This window comes from Leucoraja erinacea, chromosome 5, assembly GCF_028641065.1.
Source record: "Leucoraja erinacea ecotype New England chromosome 5, Leri_hhj_1, whole genome shotgun sequence".
NCBI lineage: Eukaryota > Metazoa > Chordata > Chondrichthyes > Rajiformes > Rajidae > Leucoraja > Leucoraja erinaceus.
Genome location: NC_073381.1, coordinates 75033696 through 75056771, shown reverse-complemented (window position 1 = coordinate 75056771; position 23076 = coordinate 75033696). Strand labels below are relative to the sequence as shown.

Here is a 23076-nt window from a genome sequence, read left to right as displayed (position 1 = left end):
ATCCGGGGCTATGACAGAAATATTTCAAATGTCATTAGAAACGGGAATAGTCCCCGAGGATTGGCGTACTGCGCATGTTGTTCCATTGTTTAAAATGGGTTCTAAGAGTAAACCTAGCCATTATAGACCTGTTAGTTTGACTTCAGTGGTGGGCAAATTAATGGAAAAGATACTTAGAGATAATATATATAAGCATCTAGATAAACAGGGTCTGATTAGGAACAGTCAACATGGATTTGTGCCTGGAAGGTCATGTTTGACTAATCTTCTTGAATTTTTTGAAGAGGTTACTAGGGAAATTGACGAGGGTAAAGCAGTGGACGTTGTCTATATGGACTTTAGTAAGGCCTTTGACAACGTTCCTCATGGAAGGTTGGTTAAGAAGGTTCAACTGTTGGGTATAAATGCAGGAATAGCAAGATGGATTCAACAGTGGCTGAATGGGAGAAGCCAGAGGGTAATGGTGGATGGCTGTTTATCGGGTTGGAGGCAGGTGACTAGTGGGGTGCCTCAGGGATCTGTGTTGGGTCCTTTGTTGTTTGTCATGTACATCAATGAAGGTGTGGTAAATTGGATTAGTAAGTATGCAGATGATACCAAGATAGGGGGTGTTGTGGACAATGAAGAGGATTTCCAAAGTCTATAGAGTGATTTAGGCCATTTGGAAATATGGGCTGAAAGATGGCAGATGGAGCTTAATGCTGATAATGCTACACCTTGGCAGGACAAATCTTGGCAAGACAAATCAAAATAGGACGTACATGGTAAATGGTAGGGAATTGAAGAATACAGTTGAACAGAGGGATCTGGGTATAACCGTGCATAGTTCCTTGAAGGTGGAATCTCATATAGATAGGGTAGTAAAGAAAGCTTTTGGTATGCTAGCCTTTATAAATCAGAGCATTGAGTATAGAAGCTGGGATGCAATGTTAAAATTGTACAAGGCATTGGTGAGACCAAATCTGGAGTATGGTGTACAATTTTGGTCGCCCAATTATAGGAAGGATGTCAACAAAATAGAGAGAGTACAGAGGAGATTTGTTGCCTGGGTTTCAACAACTAAGTTACAGAGATAGGTTGAATAAGTTAGGTCTTTATTCTCTGGAGCGCAGAAGGTTAAGGGGGGACTTGATAGAGGTCTTTAAAATGATGAGAGGGATAGACAGAGTTGATGTGGACAAGCTTTTCCCTTTGAGAATAGGGAAGATTCAAACAAGAGGACATGACTTCAGAATTAAGGGACAGAAGTTTAGGGGTAATATGAGGGGGAACTTCTTTACTCAGAGAGTGGTAGCGGTGTGGAATGAGCTTCCAGTGGAAGTGGCTGAGGCATGTTCATTGGTATCATTTAAAAATAAATTGGATAGGCATATGGATGAGAAGGGAATGGAGGGTTATGGTATGAGTGCAGGCAGGTGGGACTAAGGGAAAAAAAGTTGTTCGGCACGGACTTGTAGGGCCGAGATGGCCTGTTTCCGTGCTGTAATTGTTATATGGTTATATGGTAAGTGAATATATCTGCATATTTTATTGATAATTTCCTTTTTTTGTTTCTGTATAGCATATGTTATCAAAAGTTGGATTGTGGAACTTTGACATATTTTTGTTTGACCGTCTGACTAATGGTAAGCCTATCAGTATTGTTTCATTGTTCTATCTGGGACATATGACCATAAAACACTCTTCACTCTTTCTTTCTTGACTCAGTAAATTTTATGTATATTGATAGATACAGCTGAAGGAGAAATTAATTTTGACTATCAAAATGATATCTCTACCCCCCTCCCCCTCCCCCCAACCAACTTGTTGCATAAGCATATTTGATGCATGGTATCTACTTTTAAAAGGAGCAATCTTAACTGGAAGATGTTGCTCCTTATAATATGAAGTTGCCAGATAACAAATGGACAAACTTTGAGAGGTGCAAGGATCTAAATTAGCTTTTGTAAGATGGAACGACAGAAGCTGGTTTAAACTGAAGATAGACACAAAATGCTGGAGTAAAGGGGCTGTTCCACTGCGGCGACCTAATCCGCGAGTTCAGAAGAGTTTGCTCTCGACTCATACTCGCTGCATGCTCGACATGAGGTCCTAGGAGGTCTTTGTAACTCTCCTTCATGCTCATGAGTAGTCCCCGCGTACTCGAGGCCTCAGCTAGGTCGCGGTGTATTTTTCAACATGCTGAAAAATGCCCATGAATAAAAAAAAAAAGGCAGCATTGAAAAAATGGATACTTTTTTTACTCGTAGGTTTAGTCAAGGTAGGTCGTAGTAGGTCGGCATGTTATTCGTTGGTAATCGAGGGTAGTCGTAGATAGTCTTCAACATAGTCGAAGGGAGATCAAAGGAGATCATTTTCACTCTCCACTACTCGGTGTCCAATTTTCCTGAAGCTAGTCTTCAACAGTCGAAGGAGGTCAAAGGAGGTCTTCCACATAGTCGAAGGAGGTCTTCAACATGACACTTTTTCAAACTCTCCTAAACTCGCTAATTAGGTCGCTGCAGTGGGACAGCCCCTTAACTCAGCAAGACAGGCAGCATCTCTGGAGAGAAGGACACAAAGTGCTGGAGTAACTCAGCGGGACAGGCAGCACACAAAATGCTGGAGACTTGTTTTGCACACAGAAGTCTGAAGAAGGATCTCGACCCGAAACATCACCCATTCCTTCTCTCCAGAGGTACTGCCTGTCCCGCTGAGTTACTCCAGCATTTTGTATCCATCTTCAATCTAAATGAGCTGTCAGCAAATAGGCATATTGCTTATGGAAAGTGAAATACATTTTGATTTGTAACAAGAATTTTAGGGCTCATGTTAATTATAAGAATTTATAACCTGAATAGCGAATGTTTCACCGAGCATTAGATGGGTTAAAAAGAAATCCCCTCAAATTGTCTTAATATAAATGCCGATAACCAAAATTAAAAGCTGGCAAATCATCACACCATATCCACATCTGTAAAATGTTCTGAAGCACCAAATGGCTCAGGCATGGAAGAATAATTCTAACATCAAACTAGTAATTTTGACAAACTGTTTCAAATTAGCTTATAATAGAATGAAAAAAAATCTATGAATTGTATATTTATACTCCACGTGACCATTAGTTCTAATCACTTACCCTGTACCATATCCATTCTCTCCATATCTATTCTTTCCTCCATCTAATCTAATATTGAATATTTTTGACGCAACAAGCAACTCTGAGTAAACATTTTTATTACATCATCTCAAGCTTGTGCTCTAATGGAAAAAAATCCCTATTGTATATCTGGTACCAGGAAACTGAATCTGTACCCTGAAACCTCATTGCTTGCTAAAATCCCATTATAACTATTGAAGTCACAGTGGAATAATAGTTAGCATCCAGGGATGTGAGTGTGAATCCCACCACAGCAACTCGACCCAAAGGATCTCGACCCAAAACGTCACCCATTCCTACTCTCCAGAGTTGCTGTCCGTCCTGCTGAATTACTCCAGCTTTTTGTGTCTATCTCCCTTCTATTGACCCCATTTACACCTCACTGTGCCTCGGCATGGCCAGTAGTATAATTAAGGATGAGTCGCATCCTGGCCACTCCCTCTCCTCGCCTCTCCCATCGGAAGGTATCGAAGTGTGAAAACACACACCTCAAGATTCAGGGACAATTTCTTCCCAGCTATTATCAGACAACTGAATCATCCTAACACAACTAGAGAGCAGTCCTGAACTACTATCTACCTCATTGGTGACCCTCGGACTATCTTTGATCGGACTTTTCTGACTTTACCTTGCACTAATATTCCCTTATCATGTATCTATACACTGTAAATGGCTCAATTGTAATCATGGATTGTCTTTCCGCTGACTGGTTAGCACGCAAAAGCTTTTCACGGTACCTCGGCACCTGTGACAGTAAACTAAAATTTACCTTATTTTTGGTTAATGTAAGATTAACTAAGTGTTTCATGCATTCGTGAGATGCCATCTGTAGTTTAGTTTAAAACTCTGTATTTGGTTGTCTTTTAGTGTCCATCTAGCACAATAATTTAAACATGGACAAAACGGATTATGTAGCATAGAAACAGGCCATTTATCCCAACCCATCTATTTTGTTATTAGAAGTCTTTGACAAACTAAAATGGAACTAAAACAAAATAAATGATTCTGATGACCATAAGCATTTAGATTTTCCAACTGCAGCACCGAGAAAGGGGTTGGTATCCGCTTTAGAAGTGTTATTTATGCAGAACAAGACAGAGGAAAATGTCCTAAAACTGCAATGTTCTTCACAGAGAATTTAATTTTCTTCTAGGCTGATTTAGATTCTTCTCTTTCACCTTTAACAAAATTGAAATATCACCTGATAGTCCTTCCCAGGAATAATATAAATGGCCACAAATATAACTCATTAATGATGATGATATCTTTATTGCTTTATTGAATATCAATGCTAAAATGCTGTTATTATTATCTAACCAGCTCTTCTTTGTTTTAGGGAATAGTCTCGTCACCCTGTTATGTCACCTGTTTAATCTCCATGGTCTCATTCAGCACTTTCAGTTGGATATGGTAAAGTTGCACAGGTTTTTAGGTAAGACCGGCAAGGAACCACAGTATTCTTGTTTCTGAATGTCATTTGTATTACATGGAATATTGCTGAAGGGCAGTGATCATTGATACGCAGAAGGCAATGAACTTTGCATCAGGTCTGACATCTTGATCTTCAAATACCACTTTCCTCAATTGATCAAAGATTGTACCAGTACATTGTGGAGGTGGTGGTCAGATTCATCATAGATCTCTGTATCGCCAAGAGATGGCTCCCAAGTTATTGTTGAAGGCCAGAGTGATGTCGCAGGGATAGCTTGTGTGCGATGTTGTGGTAATGATGCAACCTCATTTGACAAAAGTCATCAGTGAGATTAACTCTGTGTAAGTATCATGTTTGCTCTCTGACAGCAGGCCAACTATAATACAGTGGTAGCCAAATTTGAGGAGCCTGTTATACAATACCTCCTGACTGATGGAGTCAACGTCATTAAAAGTGAATAGTTGGCAGATACAGGAAAAGATTCAAGGATGTGTTCAAACCTAGAAGAAATCCAATATCTTCATTGACTTGTAAATCATGAGAAGTCAAAGAGGAGAAGGAAAATTTGGGATGGTATTGGGAATCGCGAAGACATGCATCATCAGTACACAGAATTCTTGGAATAAGTGACAGCCGCACAAACCACATGCACCTCCTTTCCCATCTGTGGAAGTGTTTGCTGTTTCCATATTGGCCCTGATAACTGGATCGAAATCAACAAAACTAGGGTAAAAAGAGGTGAATATTGCTAAATAACTGAACTTGAGGCTCAAAGAGGCGCTGGTCAGACCGCATTTGGAGTATTGTGAGCAATTTTGGGCTCCAGATCCGAGGAAGGATGTGCTGGCTCTGGAGTGGATCCAAAGGAGGATCGCAGGAATGTGGGTTAACAAACGATGAGCGTTTGATGGCATGGGCCCTCTACTGGCTGGAGTTTAGAAGGATGAGGGGAAAACCTACTGAATAGTGAAGGCCTGGATATAGTGGATGTGGAGATGATCTTTCCACAAGTGGGAGAGTCTAGGACCAGAGTTCATAGCCTCAGAATTAAAAGACGTTCCTTTATGAAGGAGATGAGGACAAATTTCTTTAGTCAATGTTTAGTATAGAGATACAGCGCAGAAACAGGCCCTTCGGTCCACGGTCAATATCGACCAGCGATCCCTGCATATCCCACAGAGGGTGGTGAATCTGGAAATCACTGCCACAGAAGGCTGTGGAAGCCAAGTCAATGGACATTTGTAAGGCAGAGATAGATTCTTGATTAGTACGGGTGTCAGGGCTTATGGGGAGAAGGCAGGAGAATTAAGTTACGAGGGTAAGATAGATCAGCCATGGTTGAATGGCGGAGTAGACTTGATGGGCCAAATGGCCTAATTCTGTTCCTATGACTTATGAACCTTGTTATAGGCACAAAATACAATGGACGCTGGTTTACAAATAAAACAAAGTGCTGGGAGAAATTCAGCAGGTCAGGCAACATCGCGGGAGGACCTAGGCAATTGAAGAAGGGTCCTAACCTGAAACATCACCTATCCATGTCCTTCAGAGATGTGGCTTGATCGGCTGAGTTACTTTAATACTTTATCAACCCTGTTGTAACATGGGAACTTCCTGCACCACTATTCGCAGATGTTTTTGAGTTTTGGGAGGCGTGATCAATCTTATCAGAGCTGATATATGGCCTGTACTAAACAATATTGCAGGGTCATCTCGGATGAAGGTGACAAGTGCTGGCGGGACAGGATCAAGGGTTTGGTTTAGTCAGTAGAAAGGAAGATGTGAAACTCCTTCAAGGAGGCAATGAGGAGGGAGAGAGAGCGCTAACCACTGCCTCCAGCTGTTGCGCCTGTGCCGAAGGACACCGTGACTGGCTGGCAGAAGGCGCCAAGGTGGTGGCTGGTTCCGCTGTCCGGTCCCGGCGGCCGCGCGCAGCCATCCGAGCTACTTCCCTCCCCGGCCGCAATGCAGTGGCTCCGCGCCCGGAGCGTCGCGGCAGCAGTGAGCGAGTTGCTGGCATGATCCCCGATCCCCTCCTTCTCAACACGCCAGCCCTCCCCGCAACTTTACCCTTGGCCGCCTAGCCAAGTTTGCAACTTTGTGCAGCCCAGTCCGTGCTGACCTGGGCCAGACTGCCAAGGAACTCTCCCCCCACCTCCCCCCCCCCCCCCCCCCCCCCCCGGTGCTGTCCTTTTACAGCCGCTTCCCACTTCACAGTTGACAGTTCCAAGGACGAAGGCGTGGCAGATTCCGCGGAGCAGTCGCTACGAGAGTGGCATTGCTCAGCCTAACCTTCGGCCTCCAAGACAAAGGTACATTTTCTGGCCTTCATTTAGAGTAAAAGATAGCGTCATGGACTCCGGGAAATCCGGTATTTGCAATTTTGCTATGACAATAAACTAAACTGAAACTGTTGGAGTAACTCAGTAGGTCAGGCAGCATCTCTGGAGAACATAGACAGGTGACGTTTGAGTCCAGCAATGTTTCCTCACTATTATAAAATTGGCTTGTATCTAATTTCCAAAGCTCAATTTGTAGAAATTTTGTGGGATTTAAAAAGAGTGAATTTGGACATTTTGTTTTATGGGAAGGATGTAGAAGAGAAATGGAGGAAATTTTAAGAGTACAGAATCTTTATGTCCCTGTTCGGTTGAAAGGAAATAGTAAAAATTGGAAAGAGCCATGGTTTTCAAGGGAAATTGAACACCTGATTCAGAAAAAGAGAGAGATCTACAATAATTATAGGCAGCATGGAGTGAATGAGGTGCTTGAGGAGTATAAAGAATGTAAAAAGAATCTTAAGAAAGAAATTAGAAAAGCTAAAAGAAGATACGAGGTAACTTTGGCAAGTAAGGTGAAAGTAAATCCAAAGGGTTTCTACAGCTATATTAATAGCAAAAGGATAACGAGGGATAAAATTGGTCCATTAGAGAGACAGAGTGGACAGCTATCTGCAGAGTCAAAAGAGATGGGGGAGATATTGAACAATTTATTTTCTTCGGTATTCACCAAGGAGAAGGATATTGAATTATGTGAGGGAAGGGAAACAAGTAAACTAGCTGTGGATACTATGAGATTCAAAGAAAAAGAAGTACTGACACTTTTGAAAAATATAAAAGTGGATAAGTCTCCAGGTCATGATATACCCTAGGACATTGATGGAAGTTAGTGTAGAAATAGCAGGGGCTATGACAGAAATATTTCAAACGTCATTAGAAACGGGAATAGTGCCCGAGGATTGGCATACTGCGCATGTTGTTCCATTGTTTAAAAAGGGTTCTAAGAGTAAACCTAGCAATTATAGACCTGTTAGTTTGACTTCAGTGGTGGTCAAATTAATGGAAAAGATACTTAAGAGATAATATATATAAGCATCTGGATAAACAGGGTCTGATTAGGAAGTCAACATGGATTTGTGCCTGAAAGGTCATGTTTGACTAATCTTCTTGAATTTTTTTGAAGAGGTTACTAGGGAAATTGATGAGGGTAAAGCAGTGGATGTTGTCTATATGGACTTTAGTAAGGCCTTTGACAAGGTTCCTCATGGAAGGTTGGTTAAGCTTCAATTGTTGGGTATAGATGCAGGAGTAGCAAGATGGATTCAACAGTGGCCGAATGGGAGACGCCAGAGAGTAATGGTGGATGGCTGTTTGTCAGGTTGGAGGCAGGTGACTAGTGGGGTGCCTCAGGGATCTGTGTTGGGTCCACTGTTGTTTGTCATGTACATCAATGATCTGGATGAAGGTGTGGTAAATTGGATTAGTAAGTATGCAGATGATACTACGATAGGTGGTGTTGTGGATAATGAAGTAGATTTCCAAAGTCTACAGAGAGATTTAGGCCATTTGGAAGAATGGGCTGAAAGATGGCAGATGGAGTTTAATGCTGATAAGTGTGAGGTGCTACATCTTGGCAGGACAAATCAAAATAGGATGTACATGGTAAATGGTAGCGAATTGAGGAATGCAGTTGAGCAGAGGGATCTAGGAATAACTATGCATAGTTCCCTGAAGGTGGAATCTCATGTAGATAGGGTGGTAAAGAAAGCTTTTGGTACGCTAGCCTTTATAAATCAGAGCATTGAGTATAGAAGTTGGGATGTAATGTTAAAATTGTACAAGGCTTTGGTGAGACCAATTCTGGAGTATGGTGTACAATTTTGGTCGCCCAATTATAGGAAAGATGTCAACAAAATAGAGAGTACAGAGGAGATTTACTAGAATGTTGCCTGGGTTTCAGCAACTAAGTTACAGAGAAAGGTTGAATAAGTTAGGTCTTTATTCTCTGGAGCAGAGAAGGTTAAGGGGGGACTTGATAGAGGTCTTTAAAATTATGAGAGGGATAGACAGAGTTGACGTGGATAAGCTTTTCCCATTGAGAGTAGGGAAGATTCAAACAAGAGGACATGACTTGAGAATTAAGGGACAGAAGTTTAGGGGTAACACGAGGGGGAACCTCTTTACTCAAAGAGAGTGGTAGCTGTGTGGAATGAGCTTCCAGTGGAAGTGGTGGAGGCAGGTTCGATTTTATCATTTAAAAATAAATTGGATAGGTATATGGATGGAAAAGGAATGGAGGGTTATGGTCTGAGTGCAGGTAGATGGGAGATGGCGAAAATAATTGTTCAGCACGGACTTGTAGGGCCAAGATGGCCTGTTTCCGTGCTGTAATTGTTATATGGTTAGTCAAAATCCGATTATAGAACAGAAATAGACCCTCCAACCCAATGACGGGACCAAACATGACATCAAGACCAACACTAATATGCCTGCCCATAATATATATCCCTCCATCCCAGGCATATTTATGTGCTTTACCAAAAGTCTGTAAATGCCACTATCATACCTGCCTCCATCACCACCCCAGGCAGCACATTCCAGGCACTCACCATCCTCTGTGTAAAAAGAACTAGCCGTGCACATCTCCTTTAAACATTGCCCCGCTCTGCTTTTAACGATGCCATGTAGAATTAGATCTTTCCATCCTGGGAAAAGGCTTCTGAATGTAAAAATGAAGAATTCACACAGAACTAATATTATCGAATTAAAAAAAACATTTTATTAAACATTTGCCGACTTTTACAGAAAGTGGTTTTATAATTTGGACATGGACATTAAGAAAGGAAATAGAAATATTGTGAATTGAGAAATAGCTGATAACAAGAAATATTGAAGAAATTGCAGGACGGTGGTGCAGCAGTAAAGTTGCTGCCTTACAGCGCTTGGAGTGCTGGTGACCTGGGTTTGATCCCAATGACACATGCTGTCCATACGGAGTTTGTAGGTTCTCCCTGTGACCTGTGCGAGTTTTCTCCGAGATCTTCGGTTTCCTTCCACACTTCAAATATGTACAGGTTTGTATGTTAATTGTCTTGGTATAAGTGTAAATTGTCCCTCTAGTGTGTGTAGGATAGCGTTAATGTGCAGGGATTGCTGGTCGGTGTGGACTCAGTGAGCTGAAGGGCCTGTTTCCACACTGTATTTCTAAACTAAACTAAATTGACGTCAATGCATGTCTCCAATGACTCTTGCCAAATTCTGCAGATGCACCATAGAAATCATCCAACAGCCATGCATCACAGCTTGGTTTGGTTACAGCTCTGCTCAAGACTGCAAAAATTGTAGAGTTGTGCATGTAGCGCAGTCCATCGCACAAACCAGCCTCTTTCCCCCTTGACTACATCTATACTTCACACTCCCTTGGGAGAGCGTCCATGATTATGGCCCATCAACCAATTCAAAGAAGTCATAAAGGATCTCATCTGATTTCTCAGATCAGCACCGTACAACTTTCTGTACCGGATCCTCCTACTGTTGTTTCTGCTCGTAAACAGGGAGTAGAAACATAGCCTGGTGGTCAGATTTTCCAAAGTTCGGTCGGGGTACGGCGCGGTATGCATTTTTGATTGTCGTATAGCAATGGTCGAGGACATCTGAACCTCTGGTTGGCCAGGAGACGTGTTGGTTGTAATTTGGTAGCACACTCGTGAGGTTGGCCTGATTGAAATTCCCGGCTATTATGCACAATGCCCTGGGGTATTTTGTTTCAAAGCTATTGACAACAGCACGTAATTCCTCAAGTGCAAGTTTAACATCGGCCTGGAGAGGGATATGGACTGCTGTCAGGATTACTGAAGTGAATTCCTGTAACAGGTGGTGGGGATGACACTTCACTGCAAGATATTCCAGGGCAGGGGAGCAGGAGGTCGCGAGGACAACCACATCCGAGCACCAAGTGGAATTAATTAGAAAGCAGACCCCTCCACCCTCATCCTTGCCAGAGGACGCTGTGCGGTCCATCCGATGTAGCGAGAAGCCCTCGGGTTGTAATGCGCAGTTGAGTAAAGCAGGGGTGAGCCATGTCTCTGTAAAACAGAGCACGCAGTAGCTCCTTTGAACATTCTTGTCGGCGAGTCTAGCTTTAAATTCATCCAGCTGGTTTTCAATACCTTGGATGTTTACCAGTAATATGTTGGGGAGGGGGTATGTGCAACCATGCTCTCTCAGTTTCACCTTCAGTCCAGCTCGCCTTCCACGCTTCCTAAGAGGACGATTTCTCCTGGTCCGGCCTGGGAGTTGGAGCACGGAGTCGGCCGCTCCATTAGGTAGGCGGATGCCCCCAGTGCGATCTGAGACTCGGCTAGTGCTGTCAGGCCGTCCGGGAGGTTTGACTTGTGGCCTGGTCAGGCTCAGAAGTTGGGATGTGGCACGCAGTTGTTCGGTCAGGACAGCAATTCCTTGATGCCACAACATGCACTCAATCAGGCTCGGTTGTTTGGTCAAGTCTTCGGATCCTCTGCTTCGGGGGATGCACTCGTTTGGGCCCAGTGGTCGGAGCAGGTCGCTGGCCCCTTGGCGTTGGAGTCCATATTCAGTCATGCCTGGTTGTCCAGTAAGGTAGGCGGATCTAACACTTTTGTGGTTGTACTCGATCGAGACCAGTGGTTGGAACAGCTCAGCATCTTTTCGGTGTCGGGGCCCATACTCGGTCAGGTTGGCATTTCCTTGACGCCAGGGCCCACACTCGATGGGACTCAGTGATCCAGTCGGGTCGATGGTTCCTTGATATTGGGACCCACGCTCAGTCAGTTCCAGTTGTCTGGTCGGGTCGATAGTCCCTCCATGTCTGGCTCCATACTCAGTTTTGCCCACTCGTCCAGTTGGGTTGGCAGCTCCGTGAGATCGAGGATGTGGGGGCTGTGTGTAGGCTGCAGGCCTTGCCGGTTGAAGTAGCCCTATCTCGATGGGTCCGCTTGGGCCAGGTAGGTTTGGTCCTGGGGGTTGCAAGATCATCAGAACAACAAGAATATTAATGAGAATATTATTACAATAATTGGAAATTATGTTAGATTTAACAGAGAGAAGTGAGATTTAAGAGATTTGTTTCGCATGATAGTAGATCCTCTGGATCAACACACAAGGAGTCATATGAAATCCTTTTATTATATATCCAGATGAAGGTTCATTGTAATGGTGGATTAATGAGAATAACTACAAGAACCATTGAAAGACCAAAGTCTTTCAATGGTTCTTAGTTAGAAAAACTTTTCTTTAAAAAATACACTGTTTTAGCATTGTTTACAGCTGCAAAGACTGCAAAAGTACAAACGTTGAGGATCAGGGTATCACTGCTGGTAATAATTGAATTTCTGCAATTAAAACCTGTCCAGATGCCAGAAATTACATGCAGTTTCCCAGAGCAAGTACTGAGAGACTTTGCCAACATTACAGCTGTAAAATTCAGAAATTAGTGGGGGTTTTTCTTGAAAGAAAAACACAAATAATGAAATACAGAAGTTGGTTCATGTTCCTCACTATTGGTTGTTATCCTTGGCTACATTACCACAGACGAGCACATACGGTGCTATTCCCTCCTTTGCAATGCAAGGTTGGGGCATGTTCTCCTGTATTTTAAGTTAGTCCACATTGGTATCGGCCGAAACTTGAGCAGTGCATGTGGGGACTGAAGGTTATCCCATCATTGTAAACTGATTTACATATTACTTAAAGTAATATATAATGTTTTTATAGAATCAAGGAACTGTAGATGCTGGTTTACAAAAAAAGAAACAAAGTGCTTAAGTATCTCAGTGGCTGCTTTTTTGACGAACATGTACATATTTATTGTTTCCCTATCAGTTATGATTCAAGAAGATTACCACAGCCAGAACCCATATCATAATGCAGTTCATGCTGCTGATGTGACTCAGGCAATGCATTGCTACCTGAAAGAACCCAAGGTATGAATAAATGTTCTTTAAAACTATTTTGTTTGTTATTAATGGGTTTTTTTGTGATAAAAAGTAATGTTGCAATGAGTCACTGACCTGGAAACAAAGCTATTTCCTCCTCAATGTTAAAGTGACATGAGGGAAATTGGCCAGGGTTCCTCTTACACTGGAAGTGGGATTTGATTAAATTCTCCTAAAGCCAACGCTAAATATCTTGTTGATATTAACCAAACAAACTGGTACTTAAAAAATGACAACATTTGTTTTGTTTTTCTTAAGTTAGGGTTTGTATTGATTGCAATGCTCAACTAATGAATTTATCAAACTTAAATTGAAGCATGTTTTTGTAACCTATTTTGTGGCAGTTGGCGAGTGAAGTCTAACAATAAATATTTTACAGGAATTTATAAAAAAATACTGATATATGACCCAGTTAATATGGTGTCCAAATACTTTACAGTAAACTATTTCAATCTCCTGATATCAGCATGGAAGTTTAACTTAATGAAGTGTAAACTAAATGAAAAAGTTTTCTGGACCATTATGGAGACACAGAAGTCTACAGATGCTGGAATCTGGAGCAAAAACAAACTAGTGGAGGAACTCAACATTCCCGGCAGCTGCATCTTGCTTCAAAGATGCTGCCTGACCTGCTGAGTTTATCTAATAGTTGGGACCCATCTTCAGATTGGTTGAGAAAGCTGGAAAAGAGAGCTGGGGGTGCGGCAAAGTCTGGTAAATGATAGGTGAAGTGGAGAAAGGTGGATTGGCAGATTGGTGATGTAGGTGACAAATGTTAGAGGTGAAAAGTTGATAAAAGGGTGCCGTATAAGTGAAGAAGAAAAAAGTGAAATGGAAAGCTGGAGGGCGGAATGAGTGAATTGGGACGGAGTGAAGGAACATAGTGGTGATAAAAGGGGAACTATGGGACTTGGGGATGGGAGATGAGCACAAGGAGGAGGGGAAGGGAGCAGGGTCATTAAGGGTGATTAGGATGGCGGGAGAAATGTATTTGTATCAGGGTGTGGGGGAAGGGGCAGTAGAAAGAGAGGGAATGTGGAATGGGAAGGGGACATAAAAATGTGAGCAACTGGGAGCTCCAGCAGGCTTTGGTGGACAGAGCATAAGTGTTCAGTTAAACGGACATGTAGAATATATTTGGTCTCACTGATATAAAGGAGGTCTTTTATTGCCATTGATACTCCCAATGTCCTGCTATCATTGTTGGGTGGCATGCTAACATTTACTGTACACATTAAAAATGGCTACATGGACAAGGGATATTTAATCCCAAAGGACTTGAGCACAGCAAGTTGATTGCTTCTTTAACATTACAAAAGAGAAGAAATGAAAAAACAAGAGGAAGTTATCATTTTGATTTCTCATTATTAATTTGATCCCTTGTAGTGCTTTAAAGTAAATCAGGCTCCAAAGTTTTCAACAAAATCTTGTAATAGGCTGGGCTAAGCTAACCAGCAAGTATTTTAAATCTCATGGTATACTAGAAATGCGGCAACAACATCAGAATTAGTGACCTGACGTCACATTTTTTTAAAAATTGAAGGATGTTCCTGCTTTTACTTTCTATCTAGAAATGCTAATGGACGTGTACATGTCTAGACATTGAAGGAGCACAGTTTCAAGTCCAACAATAATAATCAGACCTACCAAGAGTCCTTGTTTGATCAGGAGCCACCATGGTTCTGAGAGCAGCAGGTACGAATGGAGCTGCATTCAGGGAGGGAATCCACGTGTTCTGAAGAGGGGTGAAAACGGATGAGAACTTACTTTAAAAGCACAAATTAATGCCAAAAGTTGAAGAGTCTAATAAGGAGCCTTTCTTTCTGAAAGCAATCAGACTATCACTCAGAAATGTAATTTATTGTGCAGGCATTTGATACTAATTCACACTCCAAAATCTACATGCTTCAAACTAGACTAAGCACAATTTGTAAATAGGTTTCTTGTTCAGTGTCAAATACGTTATCGCATTTATTGTGTGTAACACTATAGTACAGATTTACCATGTTTTATTTAGGTATTCAATAGGCATCGAGTAGAAGAGAAAAAACTCTGACCCAGTATCTTCAGATAATGGGGACTGAGAGTGACTTGATATCCAATTGTGTCCTTGTATTTGTCCTGCATTTATACAGATGGATCAACAAAATGCAGTCACTTAATCCTCACAAAACTCAGAGCAGGGCCCTGAGTGTTCTGCTAAAGTTACTCCAGTTAAAAATATAGATACGATAATAATCAGTCTAATAGCTGGAACTTATTCCCAGGATTTCCCACAATTGTACACTTTATTTGAACATGCCTGGATGTAGTTGCTATGTTGATACAATGTTGGTTAAGGTTGTGTGCAATTAATTATATTAGGTCCCTTATTAACGAGTGATGGACAACTATCACCGTGCCCCCTCCCCCAAAGAGTAAATGAAGACATGTTAGGATGGTCCATTCATTTTGTGTTGAATCTATATTCATTCAAATAAAGCATCTCTAGCACAGATGAAGCTCACTCAGGTGAACCACGAGCTGAAAAATAGTTCATACAAACAGGGGTATTTTATGGGATCTGAAAAAACAAAACCCCAGAGAGTTTATGTTACACAAGTGCTTATTAGCTTAAATTTCTGCAAAACTAGCTAAAAACAGCTTGGTTTTAAATCTATCAGTACCGTTAATTTCATAAAGGAGCTTTGAGAGATGTCAAAAAAGGGGCGATTAAAGTATGGAAGGCTCATTCAAAGAGTTACTATAGGGCCGTCAGGTCAGTTTTGTTTTAAAATCAGGTAAGTTAAAGGACAGGTTCAGGTGATGGAAATTGTTCACAACTGGACATTGCATTGGAAAAAAAAACTCCAAATGCTAAAAATCAGAAATATAAGCAAATTACAATAAATACATTGTCTATCAGCATTTGAAAGAAAAGACTGGTTAAGATTTGGGTTGGAGAGTCACAATATGAAAACAGCCCCTTCTGACTACTGAGCTTGTAATAACCATCAAACACCCATTTCCACCAACCCTGCGGCTGGTGACCGAGGCTCCCGCGGCCGGTGATCGAGGCTCCCGGGGCCGGTGATCGAGGCCGGTGATCGAGGCTCCCGAGGCCGGTGATCGAGGCTCCCGCGGCCGGTGATCGAGGCTCCCGGGGCCGGTGATCGAGGCTCCCGAGGCCGGTGACCGAGGCTCCAGCGGCCGGTGACCGAGGCTCCAGCATCGGGTTCTCCGCGGACGGAGCTCCGACGTCGGTCTCCAGCAGAGGCCGCCAGCTCCTCGATGTTAGGCCGCAGTGCGGACGATATGGAATCTCCGTCGGGGAAAAGAGATTTTTTTAAAGTTTTCCCCACCCCACACATAAAACACAACTAGAAGGTTCACTAAAACATACATTTAACAACAGACTAAAAGCACCAAACAAGGAAAAAGACGACGAGACTGACTGACTGACCATTGGAGAGGAAGCCATCGTTCGGCGCCACCTGGTGGTCCTGATAAATACTTTTCACTAATAAAGTATAAATCTACATATTTTCATCAATTTATTTCTAACATTCACCAATATTCATTTTGCGCGTGTACCTCTAAGTGTCCACCTTCGGATCTGTAAATGTAATAGGTATCGGTCTCCAGAGGGTAAATTCTGATATGCTGGTACATAAACCACGTGATTGACAAATCAATAAATGTTTTTTTTTAATGTTTTCAATTACAAATTGAGACAGCCAGTAACCCAATTAATATAATTTGGCCCTGGATTGTCATTTTGATTTTAATATACTCACTTAAAAAAAAATCCCATAGAAATAATGAAGTGAAAACTGCAGCCAAATATTATGACATGGTCAAAAGACTGAATATCAATGAACACGTCTAACAACCTCAGTGCTTCCATGCCTCAAATTTTTTCATCCTTAAATAGAATCCCAAATTTCCTGGAATTTGATGGTATTTCCTGAAATTTTCAAAAATCCCTGCGTGCAATTTGTTGGGTTTTTTTTCGCAGGCACGTGTTAACACAAAGAACAAGGCAAAACAGATTATGTAATTTCACCGTATCTGCCTGCATCTGTTACTCACTTGTAGTGTATAGGAAGGCCTCCAACAGCTTTCCTTGTCTTCATTTTTTCAACCTGCTCCCATGTGCCTCAGTCTCTGCTCTCTCTCTCTCTCTCTCTCCATCACCTCTCCCTCCCTCTTTTCCCTCCATCCCTCTCTTTGGCCCTCCCCTCTCTCTCCCTCCCTTTTCTCTCCTCTCTCCCCCTCCCTCTTTCTCTCCCTCCCTCCCCCTTTCCCCCCCCCCCCCCCCTCACTCCCTCTCGCCCCCACCCCCCCCCCCTCTCCTTCTCTCCCTCTCGGACCCTTGAGCCCACCCACCGTTCTGTAAGATCAAGTCAATCCCAATGTAACTGCAATCCCACTGCCCACTGGTAACTTTTCACCACTAGGCTTATCCAGAATTTTACCCCTGCCTGAAAAATAATCAAAGGCACAACTTCCGCTGAGAAAGAGAATTGCAAAGACTCATTGTTATAAGAGAATTTTCCAGAACAGTCTATGACCCATAGCGCTGTGGCCACAACCCCCAACCTAATACATTGCCTAGAATGCTTCCTACTGTGCATTATCGTGCAACCAAAGCCATGGTTAAGATTAATTGAACATGTTTTCCGCATCAGTAACACGTTAGGATTCTAAATGTTATCATTATTAATTACTACTCGTGTGATGGTACAGAAGAATTTGTGTTTTTCAGTCATCTGTCTTTAGCTAAACTCACGTATGTTAAATTAGCCTAAACTCTAAGTGTATAGCTTTGAGAGATTTTATATATTTACTACATACACATAGGAGAATACATTTTACTACAATACAACCCCAACCTTCTCTCAGAATGATTGAATTGTATCAGTTATATTCTGAGAACTTTTATGACAAAATAAATAATTATAAATCTCTTATAATAATTTTCCATTTTATTTTACATGTATTGAAGCTTGCCCGATTTTTGACACCACTTGATATAATGCTTGGTTTGATGGCAGCTGCAGCCCATGATGTTGATCATCCAGGAGTCAATCAGCCTTTTTTGATTAAAACTAAACATCACTTAGCCAGCTTATACCAGGTGAAAATTGTATTTTTTGCCAGTTAAGATGCAGTGAGAATTACTAAAGATAATGTTCAATGATGTCTCATTATTGCTTTAATTACTGTACAAGCTGTATTTTACCATTGTGATTATTTAATATTGTTGTGATTACGGCTTGATTGATGGCTAATGGTCTAAAGAGCAAAGGAATTGTGCATCGTGCATGTTCAAAGGCCACGATTAGTTGTGAAACTGAAAGTAACCATCCCTCACCAACCAGAATCCTTTAATGTAACGATTTAACTTTAAGGTAGACCAAAATTATTGGAACAAATGTTTGTTTCAAAACTAACAAACATTACTGCATTAACTTAAGCAAGCTTCTTTAAAATCATCGTGGTGTATATGTTCTCTAATCATAGCTCAAGACATAATGAATTTCCAAAATCAGATGTCCAATACCAAGGTTTGCTGAATATATCTTTTAAAAACTTATAGTATATCAGAACTGAATAGCATGAACAAAGTTCAACGTTATTGTTCTAGACCGAGGCAGAAGTAATGATCCCTACTACTCTTGCTCTTAATATCCATTAACTAAGGTCAAATTAGTATTGGTGACTTTATATTAAAATGGCATTTGCTCAGTGAGCCATCACGGAAATAAAGAATCAATGTTATTCATTTTTATTTGCTTTCTCTAAAGAATATCTCCGTACTGGAGAATCACCACTGGCGATCTACAGTTGGAATGCTCCGAGAATCAGGGTTACTGACTCACCTGCCTGTGGAAATAATGTGAGTAAATTGTCTGCACTCTCGTCAGCAGCGGCCTCTGCAGCCTGTCCGCGTTTTTATTATTTTTTGTCTATGTTTCTATGTAGTTTTTGTTATTTTTTGTTGGGGTGTGTGTGTGGGGGGGTGGGGGTGGGGTGGGAGGCAGGGGGTAACTTTTAAATCTCTCCCTGCACGGGGGACCCGACCTTTTCTTGTCGGGTCTCCGTTGTCGTTGGGGCTGCAACGAGGAGCGGCCTCCAACAGGAGAAGACCGGGGACTCGGGTGCCGACGACTCACCTCACCGTCGCGGAGCTGGCCGAGTCCGGAGCGGGTGGAGCGGTGGTGGAACGCTGCTGCTGCTGCGTCCCGACCTCCGGAGATTCGGAGGCTGCAACTGCGGGTCTGGCGGACGACGGCACCGGGAGCCCGCGGGTCCCTGGAGGGAGACCGCTTTTCAGGGCTCTCGCAACGGCGACTTCTCCCGCCCGAGTTGCGGGGTCGAAGAGCTCCTGGAGCGGGGCCTCACAGCACCGCCCCGCGCGGCTTGGAATGGCTGCGGGACTCTAACACCAAGAACCCGGTGTGCGACCTTGCATCACCCGGCGTGGCTTTAATGGCCGTGGGACAATCGCCATCGCCAGCCGGGGGCTTTGACTTTGACTGACATCGGGGGGGGGGGGGGGGGGGGGGGAGTGCAGTGGAGAGAAGTTTTTTTTGGCCCTCCATCACAGCAATGTGATGGATGTTTATGTAAATTATGTTGTGTCTTGGGTCTATTTGTTTGTAATGTATGGCTGCAGAAACGTCATTTCTTTGGACCTCAAGGGGTCCAAATGACAATTAAATTGAATCTTGAAGCTTGATCTTGCAGCAAATCTCTACTAAAAGATAATTCTGCTAAAGTCTAAAAATTAAATCATAATTAACCATTGGGCATAATCTGCCCATTTGGTTCAAATATTCAATTGCTGTTTGAATTCATGAGGATAAAATATGGCATGGGAAGTCCATGTTGAGAATTGTTGGTGTTTATTTTCCACTATTCCATGCAATGCTGAGGGATACAGTTGCATTTGCTTTGGTTCAATAACAAGCTATTTGATTGTGAACAGAATGACAGTTGAAGCAGAGAAAATAATTTGGAAAAGGTGCATTCATCTGAAACTTGATGAGACCACACTTGTGGAGTGTAGTATTCAGTTTTGGTCAGCCTGATATAGGAAAGTTGTCGTTAAGTTGGAAATATTGCAGAGAAGATGTACAAGGATGTTGCCAGAATCAAACCTGGGCAGCAGGAGCTGTCAGGCAGCATTAACTGTCATTGAGCTATAAAACATGGAAACAAGCCCTTCATCCTAAATTGCCATGTCGACCAAGTTGGCATTATGGGATATTCCCATCCTCCAGCATTTGATCCATATTCCTCTAATCCCTGCCTATCCAGATTTGTGTTCGAATGTCTTTTGAAAGTCGTTACTGTATCTACTTCTATAGTTTCCCCTCGCATCTTACTACCAGGCAAGGGGGGGGAGGGGAGGGGGGGGAGGGGGGGGGGGGGGGGGGGGGGGAGGGGGGAGGGGGGGGGGGGGGGGGAAGGGGGGGGGGGGGGGGGGGGGGGGGGGGGGGGGGGGGGGAGGGAAGGGGGGGGGGGTGGGAGGGGGGGGGGGGGGGGGGGGGGGGGGGGGGGGGGGAGGGGGGGGGGGGGAGGGGGGGGGGGGGGGGGGGAGGGGGGAGAGGAGGGTTCAGGGAATTACAAGATAGGTTATTTACATTAGAGTTCTGAGGTTTATCCATGCCAGCGTACATGCTACATTTAAAAGGGGGGGGAATAAGGGGGGAGAGGGGGGGGGGGGGGGGGGGGGGATCTGAGTGTTCACTTTATTATATGTCCCTCATGATTTTGTAAACTTCAATAAGGTCAACCCTCAGCCTCCAATGCTCCAAATAATAAAGTCCCAACCTATCCAAACTCTCCCCATAACTCAGCCTGTAAGTCCAAGTGACATCCTAATGAATCTGTCCACCTTCAGGGAACCATGCATTTGTACTCTTCAATCTCTCTGTTCTACAATACTCTCCAAGGCTCTGCATTTACTTGGTAAGTCCTCAAACTTGTACTGTTAAATTCCATTTGTCATTCCTTGGAGAGACACAAAAAGCTGTGTTAACTCGGCGGGTCATGCAGCATCTCTGGGCAAAAGGAATAGGTGAAGTTACAGGAACCTTTCTTCAGACTCTTCATTCCTTGGCCCACCTTCCCAACTGATCTCAATCCTGTTGTAAATGTATATGATTACGCTTAATCTTGCAAACTGTTACACCATTGTTTTGCTACAATCAGTAAGACGTCCATTTTGAGAATATATATTTTTTTGTTACAGACAAGACGTTGAACAACAATTAGGTTCTCTTATTCTGGCCACAGATATTAGCCGACAAAATGAGTTTCTTATAAGAATGAAAGCTCATTCAGATAACAGAGATTTATCATTGGAGGATGCAGATCATAAGCACTTCATTTTGCAGGTGGGTTAATGGCATGCCATAATAAATGAGCTAGCCTGAAATCTGTAAGACCATTACGTTTACACAGAATTGCCTGGACATAACCTGCATAAGAGTGCAGGAATTCGCGATTTTGTGTAGGCTCTAAGATAAACTCTGATTTTGAAATGCGTCTCTGAGTTGATTCAAATATATTTAATTATTTGAAAATATTTATAAATGCTGATTTTTAATTTTTTTTAAATTTAAAATTAACTTTTTTATTTTATTTTTTTCATGAATGTTTGTGAATGTCCAAGATATTCCATCAAAACTATTCTGTGGACAGTTCTTGCCAGTTAATATGAAATACATTGTGCTGGTTCTTGCCAATCAGCTGAACATTAACTTATGTGCAAATCACAATCCTTGCCTTGCTCCAGTTTAAAGTGATTTTAGTAGGCAGTTGATCAATAAACCTGGGTGACTTGCCAGTTAGCAGAAGATCCAGAACCTCATCTCTTAAATACTTGTTCACATCTGAATGTCTGTCAAGGACGACTGCCTTTTTTTAAGCACTGGTCTCAAATCGGTTACATTGTGATTGCCTCAGCAATATTTAAAGCTTTATTGTATGCAGTCGACACTGCTCTTTTTGTTGGACTACATACTTGGCTATTTACATCGTAATCCTATAAAGGAAACTATTCTATTTCTGAGGTCTGTAATTCTCCATACATGCTTTCAAGTATTTTTCCCCACCCGTCCCACAAGGTATTTAAAAATTCAAAAATACAAAGGACCTCAATTATTTATTTACATTATAGTTTGCGTTTTATTTTACTTTTCCAGAATTAAACAATTGAACATGGAGCCATACAGCAGAGAAACAGGCCCTTCAGCCCATTTTATCCATGCCAGCGTACATGCTACATTTAAGCTGGTCCTATTTAGGGATATTCCTCAAAACCTATCCTATCCATGTAATTTTCCAAATGTCTTTTTAATATTGTTAATGTACCTGCCTCAACAACTTCTCCAGGCAGTTTGTTCCATATACCCATAACTCTCCATGAAAAAGTTGCCTCTCGGGTTCCAATTAAATCATTCCCCTCTCACCTATGCTCTATGGTTATTAATTATCTCCATAAGATTATTCCTCAGCTTACTGCGCTCAAAGGAATAAAGCTGCCCATCTTCTCCGTATAGCTCAGGCCCTCGTGTCCTGGTAACATACTCATAAAACGTCTCTGCACTCTTTCCAACTTAATAACTTCTAACCTATGACTAACCCTGAACACAATAACACAAATGCAGCCTCACCAACATATTGTACAACTGTAAGGAATATCTGTAAGGAATACAATTTCCTGCCCGATGAGGGACAATACATCAAAAGCCATTTTTACCACCCTATTTACCTGAGATGCCACTTTCAGGGAATGATGTATGTGCTCCTAGATAATTGTGTAACACAACACAAATGGGTCCTACTGTTCACTCAGAATGCCCTGCCCTGGTTTGACTTCCTAAATTGCAACACTTCATACTATTTGAATTGAACACCATTAGCCATTCCTTGGCTCACTTGCCCTGCTAATTAAGATTCTGCTCCAATTCTTGATAACCATCTTCACTGACTACGATGCCACCTATGTTCGTGTCAACTGTAAACTTACTAATCATGCCTTGTACAGTCATCAAAATTATTGACATGGATGACAGAGATGGGACCAGCACCATCCCTGGGGCACATTACCACTCACATGCCTCCAGTCCGCAAATCAACCTTCCACCACCACCTTCTGCTTTCTATCAGGACGCCAATTCTGTTTCCAATGCTGGGCCAAATTTCATTCAATATTGTATTTCCGCCAATGAAAAAAAATTCACCATATTGTGGTATTAT

General features: G+C 42.4%; 2 protein-coding genes across 6 annotated transcripts in view; one reads left to right on the top strand and one right to left on the bottom strand.

The window, feature by feature from the left end:
* LOC129697421 (cAMP-specific 3',5'-cyclic phosphodiesterase 7B-like) overlaps positions 1 to 23076 on the top strand; it is a 126266-nt gene that overhangs the window by 93915 nt on the left and 9275 nt on the right. For both annotated transcript variants that reach the window (XM_055635947.1, XM_055635948.1), the window contains 6 exons: positions 1562 to 1625; positions 4476 to 4571; positions 12710 to 12810; positions 17810 to 17941; positions 18612 to 18703; positions 21065 to 21209. In XM_055635947.1, coding sequence (XP_055491922.1) covers positions 1562 to 1625; positions 4476 to 4571; positions 12710 to 12810; positions 17810 to 17941; positions 18612 to 18703; positions 21065 to 21209 — 630 coding nt within the window. The remainder of the gene's footprint in view (positions 1 to 1561; positions 1626 to 4475; positions 4572 to 12709; positions 12811 to 17809; positions 17942 to 18611; positions 18704 to 21064; positions 21210 to 23076) is intronic.
* Positions 9611 to 23076, bottom strand: part of mtfr2 (mitochondrial fission regulator 2) — a 95526-nt gene continuing 82060 nt past the window's right edge. For all 4 annotated transcript variants that reach the window (XM_055635945.1, XM_055635943.1, XM_055635944.1 and 1 more), the window contains exons 8-9: positions 14470 to 14557; positions 9611 to 11844 (exon numbers count right to left, since the gene is read on the bottom strand). In XM_055635945.1, coding sequence (XP_055491920.1) covers positions 10379 to 11844; positions 14470 to 14557 — 1554 coding nt within the window. In that variant the 3' untranslated portion in view covers positions 9611 to 10378. The remainder of the gene's footprint in view (positions 11845 to 14469; positions 14558 to 23076) is intronic.